We start from the raw sequence: 19331 nt of genomic DNA on the forward strand, positions 1-19331 counted from the left end.
GATAAATTCTATTTCATGTGGTTTCCGTCAAAAAGGAGAAAATGTGTGGTGCACTTATAGTTGCATACACTGTATTTTTGAGTATTTTCCTGATAAAACACAACTCCCATTTAGGCACTGATGACAATAGAATTCTCTACTTAATATTTTATGCATTTAATGATCTGAAGAATTTCCCACAGATAAGTTTCTGGCTCCGTATGTTTCAAACCCTGTTTCTTCTCCACTACCTACATATTTCTAGTTGGTCATCATAGGACAGTTTATCTCATGAAGTTTGGGGCTTGGGCTGGGCAAGGAGCCTCACGCCTGTAATCCCAGGACTTTGGGAGGCCGAGGTGGGTGGATCACTTAAGGTCGGGAGTTCAAGAGCAGCCTGACCAACATGGAGAAACCCTGTCTCTACTAAAAATACAAAATTAGCTGAGGGTGGTGGCACACACCTGTAATCCCAGCTGCTCGGGAGACTGAAGCAGGAGAATGGCTTGAACCCAGCAGGCAGAGGTTGCAGTGAGCTGAGATCACACCATTGCACTCCAGCCTGGGCAACAAGAGCAAAACCCCATCTCAAAAAAAAAAAAAAAAAGAAGTTTGGGGTTTGTTCCGTTGTCATAATGTCAGGTCAGCCTGTGCAGTGGCGTCAGAGTATCTGAAAGCCGTTCCTTCACTGGGAGTGCTACGGTAACTTAACCATACATGGAACCAACAGCTAAACCCAAATTTAACGTATCCCTCACTCAACTTCCAATTAGCTGAATACCAAAAATGTCCATGTGGCCGGGCACAGTGACTCACGCCTGTAATCCCAGTACTTTGCAGGGCTGAGGTGGGTGGATCACTTGAGGTCAGGAGTTTGAGACCAGCCTGGCCAGCATGATGAAACCCTTTCTGTACTAAAAATATGAAAATTAGCCAGATGTGGTGGTGGGTACCTGTAATCCCAGCTACTTGGGAGGCTGAAGCAGGAGAATCACTTGTACCTGGGAGGCAGAGGTTCAGTGAGCCAAGATCTTGCCACTGCACTCCAGCCTGGACGACAGAGACTCTGTCAACAAACAAAACCAAAAATGCCCATTGCTATTTCATTATCACCTGGTACAAGTAGCTGGACAGAAAGTTGGAATGGAAGGAGGACTATTACAATAACTTCATCAGCCAGTCCTCTTTCTCCTTCCTTCTTTTCTTGCCTTTTGATGCTGCCAATCATAATTAGCCACAGTTGTGGAAATCTGACAACCTGTTAATATCAATTCTGTTTTTTTTTTTTTTTTTTTTTGGCAATGGAGTCTTTGTCAGCTAGGCTGGAGTGCAGTGGCGCAATCTCGGCTCACCGCAACCTCTGCCTCTGGGGTTCAAGTGATTTTCATGCCTCAGCCTCCCGACTAGCTGGGATTATAGGCTTGTGCCACCACACCCAGCTAATTTTTTTGTATTTGTGTAGAGAAGGAGTTTCACTGTGTTGGTCAGGCTGGTCTGGAATTCCTGGCCTCAAGTGATCCAACTGCCTTGGCCTCCCAAAGTGCTGTGATTATAGGTGTGAGCCACTGCGCCCGGCCCAGTTTACTTATCAAATATGAAAATATTTACTCTGGTCAGTTTGTAGGTACCACCTGGAAAGGACTGTCTCCAAGGGCATCCATAATCTCACGATTAGCAAACAGAAGAGTTTTTTCTTGTATATGTCTTCTTGGACATCTCTGTATAATTTTTACACATGACGTTTGCTCACTTCAAGGTTGTTGTAAGTTGAACTATTTTTGACTCTGGTTGTCTTGAAATTGTTGGCTTCTAGTATCACTTTATCTGAGCCCTTCTTGATGGTCAATAGGTAGTTTTTATTTCAGCAGTGATTAAATTTTACTGTGCTAGAGAAAATGTTGACATTTTGCTGTGTTCAATGTCAGACAAAAACACAGCAGAGTATTAAAAACCATCTAAATGCCTGTCAGTAGGGGATCAATTAAATTGTGATATCTGTATAGAGGTGTATATGTATGTATTTATGTATCTGTCTATTGAACTACATATGAATACTATGTAATTATTAAAAATAACATCTATGTTTCTATTTTTATGGAAATAACTGGATACTATTTAGTAAAAAAAGTAGGCTAAAAAACAAATGTATAATATGTATTTTATGGTTTAAATAGGTGTAGGCTATATCATGTTATTTCCTTATTTTGTATATAGTGTTTTATCATTTGTAGACCCCTTTTACATATATTTTTGTTTTGGTTTTGAACACGGGGACCATTTGAGATATACAAAGAAGGCAGGTATAATATTATGGGTGAGAAACTAATAGAGAAATAACATAGTGAGGCAATAAGAACCGGAAAGACTGAAAATCAAATCTTGGCTATTACATCCTGACACTGCTTCTTGTTATCTGTATGTCACAGGACCTTAATTTCCTAATCTGTAAAATGGGGCTAATATCTACCTCATAAGGTTGTGCTGAGGGACTAAATGATAAAGAATGAGAAGTGCCTATAAGGTGTTTGATTTGTAGGTACCTGTAATCAATGAGTAATGAGTAATTCTTACAAATATTAATTATAATATTAATGTTTCATAACAAGAGTTTTTCTTCCCCTAATATTTATTGCTGCATAACTAATTACCCCCAAAACTTTGTGACTTAAAACAAGATACCTTAGGCGGGCCACAGTGGCTGTGGGAGTAATCCCAGTGCTTTGGGAGTAATCACATTTCTTTGAGAGGCTGAGGCAGGAAGATTGCTTGAGGCCAGGAGTTTGAGACCAGCCTGGGTAACAGTGGGAGACCCTGTCTTTAGAGAAAATTAAAGAATTATCTGGGCATGGTGGTGTGCACCTGTAGTCCCAGCTACTTGAGAGTTTGAGGCAGAAGGATCACTTGAGTCCAGGAGTTGAAAGTTGCAGCGAGCTATGATTGCATCACTGCTCTCCAGCTTGGGTGACAGAACAAGACCCTGTCTTAAAAAAGCAAACAAACAAAAATCATACCTTTATTATCTTTTCATTTCTGTGTCAGGAATTTGGAGGTGGCTTTGCTCGGGTTCTGTCAGGAGGTTGCAGTCAAGCTTTTGGCAAGGGTTACTAGGGCTATGTCATCTGAAGGCTTGCCTGGGCCTGCCGGACCCATGTCTAAGATGGCTTGTTCAACATGGCTATTGGCAGGAGGCTTTAGTTCTTGGCACTTATACCCCTCAATAGGGCTGCTTGAGAGCCCTCAAGACATGGCAGCTGGTTTCTCCCCAGCATGAGTGATCCAAGAAAGAGCAAGGCAGATACCATGGTAACTTTTCTAACTGAGCCTGTGCAGTCACACACCTGTGAAGTCATTTCTGCAGGGTAATAGATCAGCCTTATTCATTGTCATAAGAATCTTCTCACTCTCCTCCCAGTTTCTGCCTTTGTCCTCACTGTGGTCTGTTCTCCATGAAGTAGCTGAGGGCCCTTTTAAGACTCAAAGGAGATTGCGTCACTCTCTGGTGCTTCCATGACACTCAAAGTGAGAGCCACAGACCTCACTGCACCCAAGGGCTCCTTGTGTCTGACCGCCCCTCCTGTGATTCTCCCCAGGGCCCACCTGGCCTCCTTCCCAGGAATCTCACCTCGCTCTTCCCTCTGCCTCCAGTGCTTTTTCTCTAGACAGCTGTCCCCTATGTTTGGCAACCCTGTCTCAAATAGCACCTTCCAGGGACACTGTCTAAACTTTATTTATTTATTTATTTAGAGACAGAGTCTTTATTGCCCAGACTGGAGTGCAGTACAGTGGCGTGATCTCAGCTTACTGCAACTTCTGCCCCCCAGCTCAAGCAATTATCTCTCCCCAGCCTCCCGAGTTGTTGGGATTACAGGCATGTGCCACCATACCCAGGTAATTTTTGTGTTTTAAGTAGAGATGTGGTTTCACCATGTTGGCCAGGCTAGTCTCAAACTCCTGACCTCAAATGATTGACCTACTTCAGCCTCCCATAGTGCTGGGATTACAGGCCTGAGCCACTGCACCTGCCCTAAACTTTATATTATTTTATTAAAAAGTTTTTTTTTAGACAGTCTCACTCTGTGGCTTAAGCTGGAGTGCAGTGGCACAATCTCTGCTCACTGCAACCTCTGCCTCCCAGGTTCAAGGGATTCTCCTGTATCAGCCTCCCTAGTAGCTGGGACTATGGGTGTGCAACACCACGTCCAACTAATTTTTGTATTTTTAGTAGAGAAAGGGTTTTGCCATGTTGGCCAGGCTGGTATGGAACTCCTGGCCTCAAGCGATCCACCCACCTCAACCTCCTGAAGTGCTATAATCTTGAAGGGATTACAGGTGTGAACCACCGCTCCCGGCCTCTGTGTCTAAACTTTCAAAAACTTTTGCCCTAGATGCTTTGTTCAGCTTCCCTGCTTCCATTTTTCTCCTTCATTCTTATCATTGTCTCTCTCACTCTGTTTTTAAATTTAATTAATAAGAGAAAAGTCTCCTTTATTAGACTGTGAGCTAAGAGGAGGGATTTTTGTCCATTTTGTTCACTGCCACAATGAGTGGTTTATTTGCATATCTGTGAAGCCATTTTTATCTTAATATTTAAGAATGTAGGTGTTACCTTCCCACACAAATATGGTTGAAGTTAGCATACCAGAAACATTTGTAATTCATCAGTACAGTGTGTTATTTCTTGCCCAAGATTACTAGATCTGATTACTGGGGTGAAAAAAAAGAAGGAAAAGTTTAGGAGTTTCCCTTATGTGAACTACTTCTTTTGTGAATTGATTGCAAGTTAAGTATGTAATTCAGATGGAGAATTAAAATCTGTGGTGCTATATAGAATTATAAGAAGAGCCATTAGGAGAAGCACAAGGTGTATATTTAAAGACCCATATCTTTTATTTTATTGACAAGTAAAAAAATTTGTTTTTCCTGAGGCAGAGTTTCACTCTTATTGCCCAGGCTGAAGTGCAATGGTGTGATTTCAGCTCACTTCAACCCCTGCCTCCTGGGCTCAAGTGATTCTCCTGCTTTAGCTTCCTGAGTAGCTGGGACTATAGGTACATGCCACCACACCCAGCTAATTTTTGTATTTTTAATAGAGATGGGGTTTCGCTATCTTGGCCAGGCTGGTCTTGAACTCCTGACCTTAGATGATCCGCCTGCCTTGGGCTCTCAAAGTTCTGGAATTACAGGTGTGAACCACCATGCCCAGCCAACAAGTAATAATTTCTGTATTTGCTGTGTACAACATGATGTTTCTAAATGTGTACGCATTGTGGAATGGCTCAATCCAGTGAGGTACTGTGCATTATCTCACATACTTACCTCTTTTTTTGTTGTTGTAAGAACACTTAAAATCTACCCATTTTGTTTGTTTTTGTTTTTTTGAGACGGAGTCTTACTCTGTCGCCCATGCTAGAGTGCAGTGCCATGATCTTGACTCACTGCAACTTCTGCCTCCCGGGTTTCAAGCGATTCTCCTGCTTCAGCCTCCTGAGTAGCTAGGATTACAGGCGTCTCGCCCCCCTGCCCCCACACCCAGCTAATTTTTGTATTTTTAGTAGAGACGGGGTTTCACCGTGTTAGTCAGCCTGGTCTTAAACTCCTGACTTCAGGTGATCCACCTGCCTCAGCCTCCCAAAGTGCTGGGATTACAGTTGTGAGCCACTGCACTAAAATCTGCTCTTAACAGTAGTCACTAAGTAACCATGTTGTACAACAGATCTCTTGAACTTATTCTTCCTAACTCAAATTTTGTATGCTTTGACCAAGAAGACCTGTATCTTCAACATGTTGACTTAGAAAAGACCACATATTGTTAGGAAAGAGGTTCTGTGTAGAAGTATTGACAGTGGGAGAAGCAGAACCACTCTTCCATTCACCTGAAGACACTGACCAGGCAGCCAGGAATTGTAGATATGGGTTTTCTAATGGCTCATTCAGCCCCCGTCTGCTGGCTGTGTGCAAGTTACTGTGCTTGGTGCCTTGGGAGTAGACAGGGATGGACTGCCCTGCCCCCTAAAAGCTCAGGAGGGAGAGGCTGCAGGATGGCAAGGATAGAATGCAGTCACCGGCTAGCCACCTTTCCCGGGAGAGAGTGGGATAAGCTGATGTCTGGCAGGGAGAAGCAGTCAGGGAAGACATGGGGTGGAGGTGGTGGCAGCATCTAGCAGAGCATTGGAAGTCAGGAGTAGGACTTCAACAGGTGGAGAAAGGCCCCAGAACAGCCCATGTATTGTATGCAGCAGGCACTTTAATCCTCTGAAGATCTCATCAGAAAGTAGATTCTGATTCTGTAGTTCAAGGGGAGGAAGCAGAGATTCTGCATTTCTCACCAGCTCTAGAGGACAAGTCTCTAGAGGACCACAGAGCTGTCTGCCTCTGCTTCCTTGACCCATGAGGTAGAGGCCGGCCTGGAAGCAGTGGCACAGGCTTCAGATGCCATTGAACTGAGCAGAGCGGGAGCCCAAGACTGATCTGGCTTTAGGTGTTCCAAACCTTTCCTCAATCACAGGGTCATTAACTCCGCCTTTGGGCTCCTCCTCCTCCTGAAGTCCCCCTTTAAAAGTTCACTTGGCATTTTCCATCAATATCTATTTGGATTTATGATCTATGAACTCTTAGGACATATTGCCAGAATGTTACTTTGGTCCTTCAGAAATTTATTCTATTATTGGTAGATTTCTTAATGTTTTCTAATAAGATACCATTTTCTTGTGATCAAGTTCAAAAATACATTTTTAAAAACTGAATGAATTAATTAGGTGGGCCTCTTGTTCCCTCCTAATTGGGGAAAGAAGAGATTATACCAATCATTCTTTTAAAGCCATCAGGAGTCCCAGTTAACCTGTGTGACCTTAGCAGGAACCACCAAGGTAACTTCAAATAGCGTAAGTCGGACACCATCAGGATTCTGTTCTCCCAGTGTTTGGCATAATTGTGGTGGAGACCATGAATTAGAAACATACATAGGCAATACCCACTTACTGATGGCAGAAGAAGACCTAAAAATATTGTGGAGATGTTTCTGCTCCTTCCCAAGGGCCAGCAGTTTACACCCAGGAGCCACATCACACCAGATTGATTTCAGTGTATGCAGTGGGGCCTTCACCGTTTACACTGGTAACTGGATCCTTTCATTAAGACCCTTGCATCTATTCTCGATGTAAGAATTGAAGCAGATCTGATTTCCAACAGTTATGGCTGCCGTCCCCAGAGGAACACTCGGTGGCAGCATGTTTTTATTGTTCAGTGTTATTTAAGCATGGTAGCCATGTATGTCTGCAGATATATACGAAATATATATATACATGTATGTTTCCAATTTTCTTTCTAGATCTTGGCCCTGATTGCGTTTATCTGCATAGAGACCATCATGAAGTGCTCCCCGTGTGAAGGCCTCTACTTTTTTGAGTTTGTGAGCTGCAGTGCGTTTGTGGTGACTGGAGTCTTGCTGATTATGTTCAGTCTCAACCTGCACATGAGGATCCCCCAGATCAACTGGAACCTGACAGTGAGTACAAGCAGCCATTCTGGCCACGAAGGGGTCACGCGGTGGTTGGCTCCAAGGAAAAGTTGAATCTCTCCAGGTTGTATTTGATTCTAGTTCATTTTGATCCTTAAATATTCCATTACAATTCAGCTGTAAAATTTTAAATTTCTTTACTGGGTTGAGTAGAACTACAAAATAAACTGAATCTTAACTAATGGGAGAAACCTCATAACAGAATTAATTTTGGCCACTTCAAAGATGTCATTTCAATTTTGTGATCATCTGAAAAGACTGGTCATGTTAATCTTTGCAGAATATGGGAAATAAAATACAATGAAGACATTTGCATACTTTTTAGACTGGACATAAAAGTCTTTTTTTTTTTTGAGACAGAGTTTCACTCTTGTTACCCAGGCTGGAGTGCAATGGCGTGATCTCGGCTCACCGCAACCTCCGCCTCCTGGGTTCAGGCAATTCTCCTGCCTCAGTCTCCTGAGTAGCTGGGATTACAGGCACGCGCCACCATGCCCAGCTAATTTTTTGTATTTTTAGTAGAGACGGGGTTTCACCATGTTGATCAGGATGGTCTCGATCTCTTGACCTTGTGATCCACCCGCGTCGGCCTCCCAAAGTGCTGGGATTACAGGCGTGAGCCACCGCACCCGGCCTTAAAAGTCATTTATAAGAATATGGATTCTGGAAGAATTGAAAATATAAATGAAAATGCCAATAACATGCAGAGCCTAGGAATATTATTAAATTCAAAGGAACTAGAAGGACCCTAGGGGGGTTTGGTGGTTTGATCTGAAAGTCCTGAGTGGAAAACTGCCCTCCTCTCCCCATGGTTTGGGTTCTTAGCCCTGTTTGGCCACCCTTGTCAATCAGATGGGAAACACAAGGCTCGTCAGTCCCAGACCTCCTTTCCTGGACTGTGTCCTTACTGTGCTGAATGAGAAGGGGATTTTAATATCATTTGGTTTTCTTGATATTTATTTGCAAATTAGCATGTGCAAGAGCTCAGAGGGAGTCAGTCAGGGAGATCCATGTAAGCATAGTCAGCTGCCTTACCCTGCTGTGCCTGTGGGAGGAGAACACTGTGGGCACCTCAGCTGCTGAGAGGGAAGCAGGAGGAGAGCGCTGCAGACCAGCTACCCTTGCCTGAAATCGGGAGCCACACAGAAGCCACACGTGGCTCCTTCTGTCTTTGGCTGCTGCCGGGCCCAGAAGAAAGTGTGGGCCCCAAGGAGGAGGCTGGAGCTGCCACCTCCCTGGCAGGGCTGCTCTCCTGGTATGCCCTGGGGCCTACAGTAGGGAAGGTGGTCCTCCTTACAGGTGCTCCCTGGGTTGTCCTAACCAGCACAGACTCCTAAAGGAGGAAAAATTTAAAGGAGAGTTACTGATCTAGAAAAGTAGATGTCAGTTGAAAACTTAGCTGTTTTTTTGTCTTAGCACCAAAAGCTGAGAAAAATGTGGTGGTATTTTAAATTTAAGCTCTAAACCTCAAGATAACTAGAAGCATTTTGTCTGAGTTTTTGTGACAGGTTTTAATGTCTCAACTATTTTTAAGATGAGGTTTATGTTATCCATAAGAAAATGCTTATAAGGCATGCAGTAGACAGTTTTAGAGAACTTTGCAAACCTTCCCCAGTTAAAATGCTCATACCATGGATGCAGGGCCAGGGTCAAGGTCAGCATCTTGTTCATTGCTGTCCTACTTGCCTCGTGTTCCTGAGGCCTGTCAGTAAATACTTGCTGAGTGAAGGGCTGGGCTATGAAACCCTGCGGGAGGACCTATTTGACAAAGAAGCAGCTGCTGGAAAGGTTAAGACTATAGGCATTGAGTCAGACACACCAGGCTGGGTTCAAGTCCAAGGTGGCTGTTAAAACAGGCTGTGCATGACCCTGGGCAAGTCGATGAGAGCCCTGCATTGGTGAAGTATCAGCACTGGTAAAGTGGAGATAATAATCTCTTTTTGTAGGTTTTTTTTAAAGTATAAAATGAGGTAATGAGTATAAAGGCATCTGGTAAGGCCTCAAACCAGTGGGCTCTGTGGCCAGTGCAGCAGTGTTAATCTCACCTGAGTAAGAGATGTCCTGGCAGGCTGCTGTTATGTTACCCACATTGTTCCCCTGTTGGCTTCCATCAGGTTTGACTTGACTCCCTTAGTTCTGTTTTGTCAGTTTTATCTGATAGCCATTATCTGTTAGAAGACCTCATGCTTCAGATTTCTTACTAATTTATACCGGCCTTTATCCCCAGAAATACCTACTTTTTTGGTTGTTGTTGTTTGTTTGTGTGTTGTTTTTGATATGGAGGCTTGCTCTGTCACCCAGGCTGGAGTGAAGTGGCATGATCTTGGCTCACTGCAACCACTGCCTCCTGGGTTCAAGCGATTCTCCTGCCTCAGCCTCCTGAGTAGCTGGGATTTCAGGCTCATACTACCACACCTGGCTAATTTTTGTGTTTTTAATGGAGATGGGATTTTACCATGGTGGCCAGGCTGGTTTTAAACCCTGGCCTCAGGTGATCCACCCGCCTCAGCCCCACATAGTTCTGGAATTACAGGCGTGAGCCACCGCACCCTTCCCAGAAATACCTATTTAGTGAGCTTTCTGGAATTCTGCTTTTTCTGTTTTAATAATGAAAGATTTTCCACTTGTTGACTACCACACTACCACGTCACTGGTCATGTTGAGGTGCATCTCTTCCCCTGGGAAGTTGATACTCGTTCTTTTCTTCTGGGTGGTGGTGATGTGGTCACTTGAGAACACTGTCCTGTTCTTTGGGATCCGTTCCAGACTTTTCACTCTTTTGGAGCAGATAAAAAGTCTGTGTGCTTGCCCAACAAAAGGGTATGTGCATTATGTGAACTTGAGGAGATGGTACCTATTTTTTTTTTTTTTTTTTTCTTTTGACATGGAGTCTTGCTCTGTGGCTTAGGCAATGGCGTGATCTTGGCTAACTGCAAACTTCGTCTCCTGGGTACAAGTGATTCTCCTGCCTCAGCCTCCTGAGTAGCTGAGATTACAGGTATGTGCCACTATACCTGGCTAATTTATATATATATATATATATACATATTTTTAATAACTTTTTTGAGATGGAGACTCGCACTGTCACCCAGGCTGTAGTGCAGTGGCACAATCTTGGCTCACTGCAATCTCTACCTCCTGGGTTCAAGCAATTCTCCTGCTTCAGCCTCCCGACTAGCTGGGACTACAGATGCGCGCCATCACATCCAGCTAATTTTTTTGTATTATTAGTAGAGATGGGGTTTCACCATGTTGGCCAGGATGGTCTTGATCTCCTGACCTCCTGATCTACCTGCCTTGGCTCCCTTATAGGCATGAGCCACCGCACCCAGCCTAATTTTTGTTTTTTGTTTTTTGTTTTGAGACGGAGTTTCACTCTTGTTACCCAGGCTGGAGTGCAATGGTGCAATCTGGGCTCACCGCAACCTCTGCCTCCTGGGTTCAGTTAGCCAATTCTCTTGCCTCAGCCTCCTGAGTAGCTGGGACTACAGGCACGCGCCACCATGCCCAGCTAATTTTTGTATTTTTAGTAGAGACGGAGTTTCACCATGTTGACCGGGATGGTCTCCATCTCTTGACCTCGTGATCCACCCGCCTCGGCCTTCCAAAGTGCTGGGAATACAGGCGTGAGCCACCACGCCCGGCCAATTTTTGTTTTTTTTAGTAGAGATTGGGTTTGGCCATGTTGACCAGGCTGGTCTCCAACTCCTGACCTTAGGTGATCCAGCCACCTCAGCCTCCCAAAGTGCTGGGATTACAGGGGTGAGCCACTGCGCCTGGTTGAGATGGTACCTATTAAAGGCAGCTCATGTCCAGTGTTCTCTGAGAGGGGTGAAAAAGTGAGATCCTCAGGGCTGATCTCAGCTCATCAACTCGCTACAGAAGGGTTGGCCTTGGCTGCGTTGTGTTTCTCTAAGAAGATGGTGGGAGTATTCGGAATATTTTTGTCCCCAGCAGAGCCAGCCTGATGATTAAAATAGGGTGTGATTGGTATAGATTTAAAAACATAGGTCATTCCAGGAGGCCAGGTTGACATAAATATGGATGAGAAATGATAAATAAGGAGGACAATGCATAATTTTCTACAAGCATAATTTGATGGAATTTGAAAGATTCCATTAGTGTCAGGTTTTTGGTTTGGGTTGTTTTTTTCTTTTTTAGATGAATTGTGGGACTTGTTTGATATTTGTTTTTCTCTGTGTCCTAGGAATTCACACATTCACATGCTCCACCCCTGTTTACTTTGATTAATGCCACTCCTCCTTTCTACCCCTTCCCTTCTGGGATGTGGTGCTATCTAAAAAAGGTGTGTCTGATCCTCCTCCCATCCCAAAAGCCTGCCAGTGGTTCTCACTCAACTAGAACCAGAGCCCAGGGCCAGCTCAACCAGACTTCCCTGAAGAGGAGGTCTGCACCTGCCTTCTCTGCTTCCCCCTCTCCTAATCTCTCTTTTCTAATCTTTTATGGTCAAATATTGAAAAAATTATGGAAGTAAGTATACAGTTTAATATGCAGCCACCACCTGGGTCAACAAATAGGAGATTGTCAACACCCCAGAAACTTCCCATGTGTATTTTCCAGTCAAACACAGCTCCTGCCTCTTCCTCCAGTCTACTTTCCTGACCATCTGGTGGTCTTGCCTGATCCAGTCCAGTCTGGCAGCATTGCAAGTCCTCTGGTCAGGAGCCTGGGATGGGGCCTCTGTGTTCCTGGATCCTCTGGTTATTCTTGGGTTTTCACTGCACTCAACATCTTGGTGGTGTCTGCTATGGGGTGCTCTGTCCTTCTGGCCATACTCTCTCATCTCGCTTCCTGGAACCCCACACTGTCCTGTTTTTCTTCTTCCACTTTGGTCACCCTTTCTTAGTGGGCTCTGTGTCCCTGGAGGCCTCTCAGGCTTCTATCTCAGAACCCAAGCTGGGTGCTGTGGTGGGTTGAGAACGGTTGGCAGTCACCCACGGTGGCCACTGGCTGAGCCCTGAGCCCTTGGCCATGACTTATCTTGTGTTTTTTTTCTGACACCAAATACATTTTCCACACCGAGTTGTTCTGTAATTCTTTGATACCAACTGGGTATTCAACAGTTCCTTTCTATTCTGACACTAACGCTTAGAGTTAGCACAGATCCCACAGACGAATTAGCAGAGATCCCACAAGATGCCCCACTTCAGAAACCAGCTGCAAAAGAGGTGCCCAGGCACTGTCTGGCTGAATACAGATTCGATGATTTCCATCGCCCCTCATTAGGTTCAGTCATTCTGTGCAGTGACTCACAGGACTCAGGAAGGTGCTTTACTTAAACAATCACTGGCATGTTTTAAAGGACACAACTCAGGAACAGCTACTTGGGAGAGATGCATAGAGTGAGGTCCGGAGGGCCTCAGATACAGGTGCCTCTGTCCCCATGGAGTCAGAATGAGCCCCACTCAGAATCTTCCCAGACCCCATCATTTAGGTATTTTTTCTGGAGATCTCACTAGGTAGGCATGATTGATTGGCCATTTGGTGATTGAAGTCAGTGTCCAGCTCCTCCAACTTCCCTGGAGATCCAGGGATTGGGACTGAAAATTCCAACCTTCTAATCACCTGGTTGGTTTTTCTGGTGACCTGCCCCTATCCTGAAACTACCACCCACTTCCCACAAAAGTCACTTCATTAGCGTAAACTCAGGTGTGATTGAAAGGGACTCATTACGAGTAACAAAAGATGCTCGGATCACTCAAGAAATTCAAGGATTTGAGTAAATATTTTTCATTATAGGACACTCATTCTTTCTGGGACCCAGTTTCCTCATCTATGAAAGTAGAACAAAATAACAAGTCTTGCCTTGTGGGCATTTTGGATCACAATTAGGTTAGAACTCACTGGGAGCTATATGATTGGCACAGTGACTCCATAGATGGTAGCTACTATTGTCATCAACATTATAATTGTCCCTTTGATCTTGAGACCATTCAAGCATAAGTGAGTGCACAGGATGGGCTGAGTGCTTGCAGACCTTCTTCTCTCCTTGATGTGTAGACCAGAGGCTAGAGCCAGCCACACAGCACATTGGTTTGGTAGCCAAGCAAGATTGCAGTGACAGCCCCAGGGAGAGCCTGTGTACAAATATTTTATCTGTGATCAGTTCAGCCTTGATTTGTTTCATGGCCCAGGAGCTCAGGTGCTTGATGCTAAGATTTGCAGTATTCCAGTATTGAGCCTTTCAAATTGTGTGAGTAGTAAGTGCTTATTGTAAAAAACAAAAACCAAAAACTAGATGATATAGGTAATGTTAAAAAAATTGCCGGGCGCGGTGGCTCAAGCCTGTAATCCCAGCACTTTGGGAGGCCGAGGTGGGTGGATCACGAGGTCGAGAGATCGAGACCATCCTGGTCAACATGGTGAAACCCCGTCTCTACTAAAAATACAAAAAACTAGCTGGGCGTGGTGGTGCGTGCCTGTAATCCCAGCTACTCAGGAGGCTGAGGCAGGAGAATTGCCTGAGCCCAGGAGGCGGAGGTTGCGGTGAGCCGAGATCACGCCATTGCACTCCAGCCTGGGTAACAAGAGCGAAACTCCGTCTCAAAAAAAAAAAAAAAAAAAAAAAAAAAATCATATGATGACCCAAGAGAAATGAAAATTGTCCACACAAAAGCTTGTAGGTTCATAGCTACGTTATCTGTAATGACCAAAAAGTAGAAATAAATGTCCATCAACTGATGAAGGATAAATAACATGTGGTGTATCTATACAATGGAATATTATTCAGTAATAAGAAAGAATGAGTGGCTGGGCGTGGTGGCTCATGCCTGTAATCCCAGAACTTTGGGAGGCCAAGGTGGGCAGGTCACCAGAGGTAGGGAATTCGAAACCAACCTGATTAACATGGAGAAACCCCATCACTACTAAAAATACAAAATTAGTCGGGCGTGGTGGCACATGCCTGTAATTCCAGCTACTCAGGAGGCTGAGGCAGGAGAATCGCTTGAACCCGGGAGGTAGAGGTTGCAGTGAGCAGATATTGTGCCATTGCACTCCAGCCTGAGCAACAAGAGCAAAACTCCGTCTCAAAAAAGAGAAAAGAAAAGAAAAGGACAGAGAACTGATACATGCTACAATATGAATAAACATTAGACCCATTATACTAAATGGAAGAGGCCAGGCACAAAAGACATGTTATATCATTCTATTTATATGAAATGTCCAGAATATTTTTGGCAGATCACACACACACACACACACACACACACACACACACACACACGTCCAGAATAGGCAAATCCATAGAGACAGAAAGCAGATTGGTGGTTGCCTAGGGTTGGGGGAGGAATGAGAAATAACTGCTAATGCGTATGAGGCTTTTTTAGGAGTGCTAAAAATGTTCTAAAATTACATCGTGATTGAATTGTATACTTTAATTGAGTGTATGTTATGGTATGTGAATTATATCTCAATAAAGCTGTTTAAAAATACGTGAAATGACCCACTGAAGGGTAACCACTTAAATACTTGATTACAAATTCTTTTAAACTATTCTCTCTAGACTGTTTCTTGCATATGCATGTGTGTTGTGATATGCTGAATGCAGAAAAATATAAGCATTAAAGTCATGCTTTTTCATTTAAATTATTGTGTCTTCCATGTTAAATATACAGCTACATCATTATTTGTAATGACTGCATAGTGTTCCGTTATGGAAATACCATTTTATTCAACAACTCCTCTATTGAGCACTTTGTTTGACTTTTTTTGCCTTACATCATTTATTTATTTATTTATTTTTTGGAGACAGAGTCTCACTCTGTCCCCTAAGCTGGAGTGCAGTGGTGCAGTCACTGCTCATTGCAGCCTCAACCTCCTGAGCTCAAGCAATCCTCCCACCTTAGCCTTCCAAGTAGCTGGGACTACAGGTACACACCACCCTGCCTAGCTAATTTTTTGTATTTTTATAGAGGCAGGGTTTTGCCATGTTGCCCAGGCCGATCTTGAACTCCTAAGCTCAAACAGTCCACCCACCTCAGCCTCCCAAGTGTTGGGATTATAGTCGGGAGCCACCAAGCCTGGCCCCCACTATGATTTTCTTTTTTTTTCTTTCGAGACAGAATCTTGCTCTGTCTCCCAGGCTGGAGTGTAGTGGTGCAATCTCAGTTCACTGTGACCTTTGCCTCCTGGGTTCAAGTGATTCCTCTGCCTCAGCCTCCTGAGTAGCTGGGTCACAGACGTGTGCCACCATGCCCAGCTAATTTTTGTATTTTTTTAGTAGAGACAGAATCTCGCCATGTTGGCCAGGCTGGTCCGGAACTCCTGACCTCAGGTAATTCCCCTGCTTTGGCTTCCCAAAGTGCTGGGATTACAGGTATGAGCCACCACTCCTGGCCCCCACTATGATATTTAAGATGGATTTCCAGGTGTGGGATTCATAGGTAAATGACATGAACCTCTTTAAAACCCTTGATTACCTTTTGGCAGTGGTTTTCCGGGAGGTTGTGTCATTGAAGCCCTGCTTGCCAGTCATCTCACTTGCTCCAACACACATACTTACCCTAAGTGTATAGTCTGCTAGTCCCACAGATGAATAGTATATGATTGCCAATTTAATTTTCATTTCATTGGCCATAAGTAAATTTGAATATTTGTTCCTGCTTATTAGCCATTTATGATTCTTTTTCAAATTGCTTATTTATGTCCTTTCCTCACCTTGTTACTTTTTCTCAATATGCAAGAGCTATTTATGAACTAAAGGTACTCAGTTTTTTTGTTTTTTGTTTTTTTAATTTTTTTTTGAGATGGAGTCTTGCTCAGCCATGGAGGCTGGAATGCAGTGGTGCGAACTTGGCTTACTGCAACCACTGTCTCCCGGCTTCAAGTGATTCTTCTGTCTCAGTCTCCTGAGTAGCTGAGATTACAGGCACCCACTATCATGCCTGGCTAATTTTTGTATTTTAGTAGAGATGGGCTTTCACCGTGTTGTCCAGCCTGGTCTTGAACTCCTGACCTAGGTGATCTACCTGCCTCAGCCTCCCAAAGTGCTCTGATTATAGACATGAGCCACTGCGCCTGGCATTTGGAGTGCAGGGATGCAATATCCGCTCACTGCAACTTCTGTCTTCCAGAATTCAGTGATTCTCCTGACTCAGCCTCCTGAGTAGGTGGGACTGCAGGTGCCCGCCACTACATCCAGCTAATTTTTTGTATTTTTTTAGTAGAGACGGTGGTTCACCATGTTGACCAGGGTGGTCTCAAACTCCTGACTTCAAGTGATCGGCCCACCTCAGTCTCCTGGAGTGCTGAGATAATAGGCGTGAGCCACTGTGCCCGGCCGATATTGACCATTTTGTCAAATGGTTATTTAAGTCATAATATTTGTCAAGATTGTACTTGAAGGTTTCTGTATTTGGTACAATGCTTAGAAAGTTCTTCTTGAGCAGGGTTATTTAAACACACACATATACTTTTGTGGTTTTGCTTTTTTTAATGTAATTTTTATTCCCTTTGATTTATTTTGGTTTAAGGTATTAGGTAGGAATGCACATTTTTAAAAGTATTTTTTCAATAGTTGCTTAGCACTGTCCTTTGTTTCCTCACTACCTTTCCTTTTAAAATACAGTGCTATGTCTTAAATGGCACTATTCCATTGTCATACCCAACAGAATTAGCAATATTTAATTTTATTTAATATCCAGTTCCTATTCAGATTTCCACTTTGTCTTACAATGTCGTTTTCATTTGTTTTGTTCAAATCTTGATCCAAGCAAGGCCCGTACTGTGGGGATTCACTCAGGATGGTGGCAAAAATATTAAAGGGAAAATATTAGAGAAAGTTTTAGAATATAGTTGCAAACTTTCTTGGAAGGCCAAGAATTTTGCATAGTTTCAGTAGAAGTTTCAACTGAAGGCAGCCTAAATCCCCTTTAATTTAATCCCCTACATTTAATTAATAAGAAAAACAAATAGCTAAAGTATATAGAGGAGTTTATCTGTATAATTTGTTTACTCATGTAGTCTTAAAACTAACCTTTGAGCCAGACAGCCCTCTCATCGGGAGGTTGACCAAGGAGATTACCCTCTAATCGTGTTTGTTTGCTTTAGGCATTGGAACCTGTCCTTTAATCTTCAGCTTTTAGTAGTGTTGACTCAAGCCTTTGTCAATTAAACTTTACTGAATAAATGCAAGTCTCATTGACTGAGGAAGGCCAGTGGCTTCTATCTCTTTATAGCACTCTCCAAGGAGTTTGTCAGTGGCCACAGACACCTAGCCCGCTCATTCACTGTATTCTGTGTGTGAATAAATTTATCATCTGTTGCTGAGTCAGGGTCTGCAGGACCCACCCCCACACCCCACAAATAGCTCCTTTACCTCCTCCCTCCCCCTTTTTTTTTTTTTTTTTTGGGAGACAGAGTCTCCCTCTGTTGCTCAGGCTGGAGTGCAGTGGTGCAATCTGGGTTCACTGCAACCTCCACCTCCCAGGCTCAAACAGTTCTCCTGCCTCAGCCTCCTGAGTAGCTGGGACTATAGGTGCATGCTACCATGCCCAGCTAACTTTTTATTTTTATTTTTTTTGAGATGGAGTCTCACTCTGTCACACAGGCTGGAGTGCAGTGGCATGATCTCAGCTCACTGTAACCTCCGTCTCCTGGCCTCTAGTGATTCTCTTGGGACTACATGTGCATGCTGCCTGGCTAATTTTTTGTGTTTTAGTAGAGCTAGGGTTTCTTCATGTTGCCTAGGGTGGTCTCGAACTCCTGAGCTCAGGCAATCCACCCACCTCAGCCTCCCAAAGTGCTGGGATTATAGGAGTGAGCCACTGCTCCTGGCCTAAGCTAATTTTTATATTTTTAGTAGAGATAGGGTTTCACCATGTTTGCCAGGCTGGTCTTGATCTCCTGACCTCAGGTGATCCAACTGCCTTGGCCTCCCAAAGTGCTGGGATTACAGGCATGAGCCACCGTGCCTGCTCCCCCACCCTTTTCTTTTTATTCAACTTGTTAGAAAAAACTGGGTCATTTATCCTCTAGAGGGTCCTGTAGTTGGAGTTGGCTGCATGCAGCCCCGTGGTAGTGTTTTGCAGGTCCTTCTTTCCCCATCTTCTTTGTGACCTAGTTATTGGTTTCAGGGCAATGTGGTGCCATAGCAGCTTCTCTGGCAATTGAAATGTTTTCTGATCTGCTCTGCCCTTGAGGTGGCAACTTGTCACACATGGCTACTGAGTACGTGAATTGTGGCTAGTGTGATTGAAGAGCTGAATTTTTTATCTTATATAAATTAGTTTAACTTAAGTCACACATGGCTACTGTTTGCCCTATTGGACAGCACAGCCCTGGATGCTCAATTAGATTCATCTTTTAAGCAAGTGCTTCAGCATTTAAATTCAGTTCATTGGAATTTGAGGAGGCAGATGTGCCATGCTCTTATTAGTAGTTGCTGGCATTTTTCCCCTGGTTTAATCTGGTCCCTTAGTTTCAGATCATGTTGGAAGATTATTTTTTATCTTTTTAAAATAAGATTTTTGAATGTTTTTCCCCTGTATTCACTGATTACATTCATCATCTCATTCTCCATTCACTATTCTTAATGATCATTACTAAAACAAATTTAAAACTGCTGATACTCCTACAACTTTAAAATTTTTGCCTGTTTGTTTTCTAGCCCTTTGCCACATCTCTGTTTTTAGGTTGTCACTGTTAATGTCGATGCTATTTTATTTGATATTTGACCTCACAGTGTATTATATTTTTCACTGATTTCTAAATAGTCTTTGCCTTGGGAAGTATATTTTATATATATATATTTTTTACCCCTACAGCATCTTACCCAGAGCTCAGTGTAACTAAACACTTCCTGGTTTGAATTTGT

At 43.6% G+C, this 19331-nt stretch overlaps 1 protein-coding gene across 5 annotated transcripts in view; it reads left to right on the forward strand.

Moving 5' to 3' along the window:
• The window catches only part of CMTM4 (CKLF like MARVEL transmembrane domain containing 4), a 77081-nt gene that overhangs the window by 47967 nt on the left and 9783 nt on the right, over positions 1-19331 (forward strand). For all 5 annotated transcript variants that reach the window (XM_074402005.1, XM_074401988.1, XM_074401993.1 and 2 more), the window contains exon 2: positions 7307-7483. In XM_074402005.1, the coding sequence (XP_074258106.1) occupies positions 7307-7483 (177 nt within the window). The remainder of the gene's footprint in view (positions 1-7306; positions 7484-19331) is intronic.

The sequence above is a fragment of the Saimiri boliviensis genome, chromosome 1 (genome assembly GCF_048565385.1).
Source record: "Saimiri boliviensis isolate mSaiBol1 chromosome 1, mSaiBol1.pri, whole genome shotgun sequence".
Lineage (NCBI taxonomy): Eukaryota > Metazoa > Chordata > Mammalia > Primates > Cebidae > Saimiri > Saimiri boliviensis.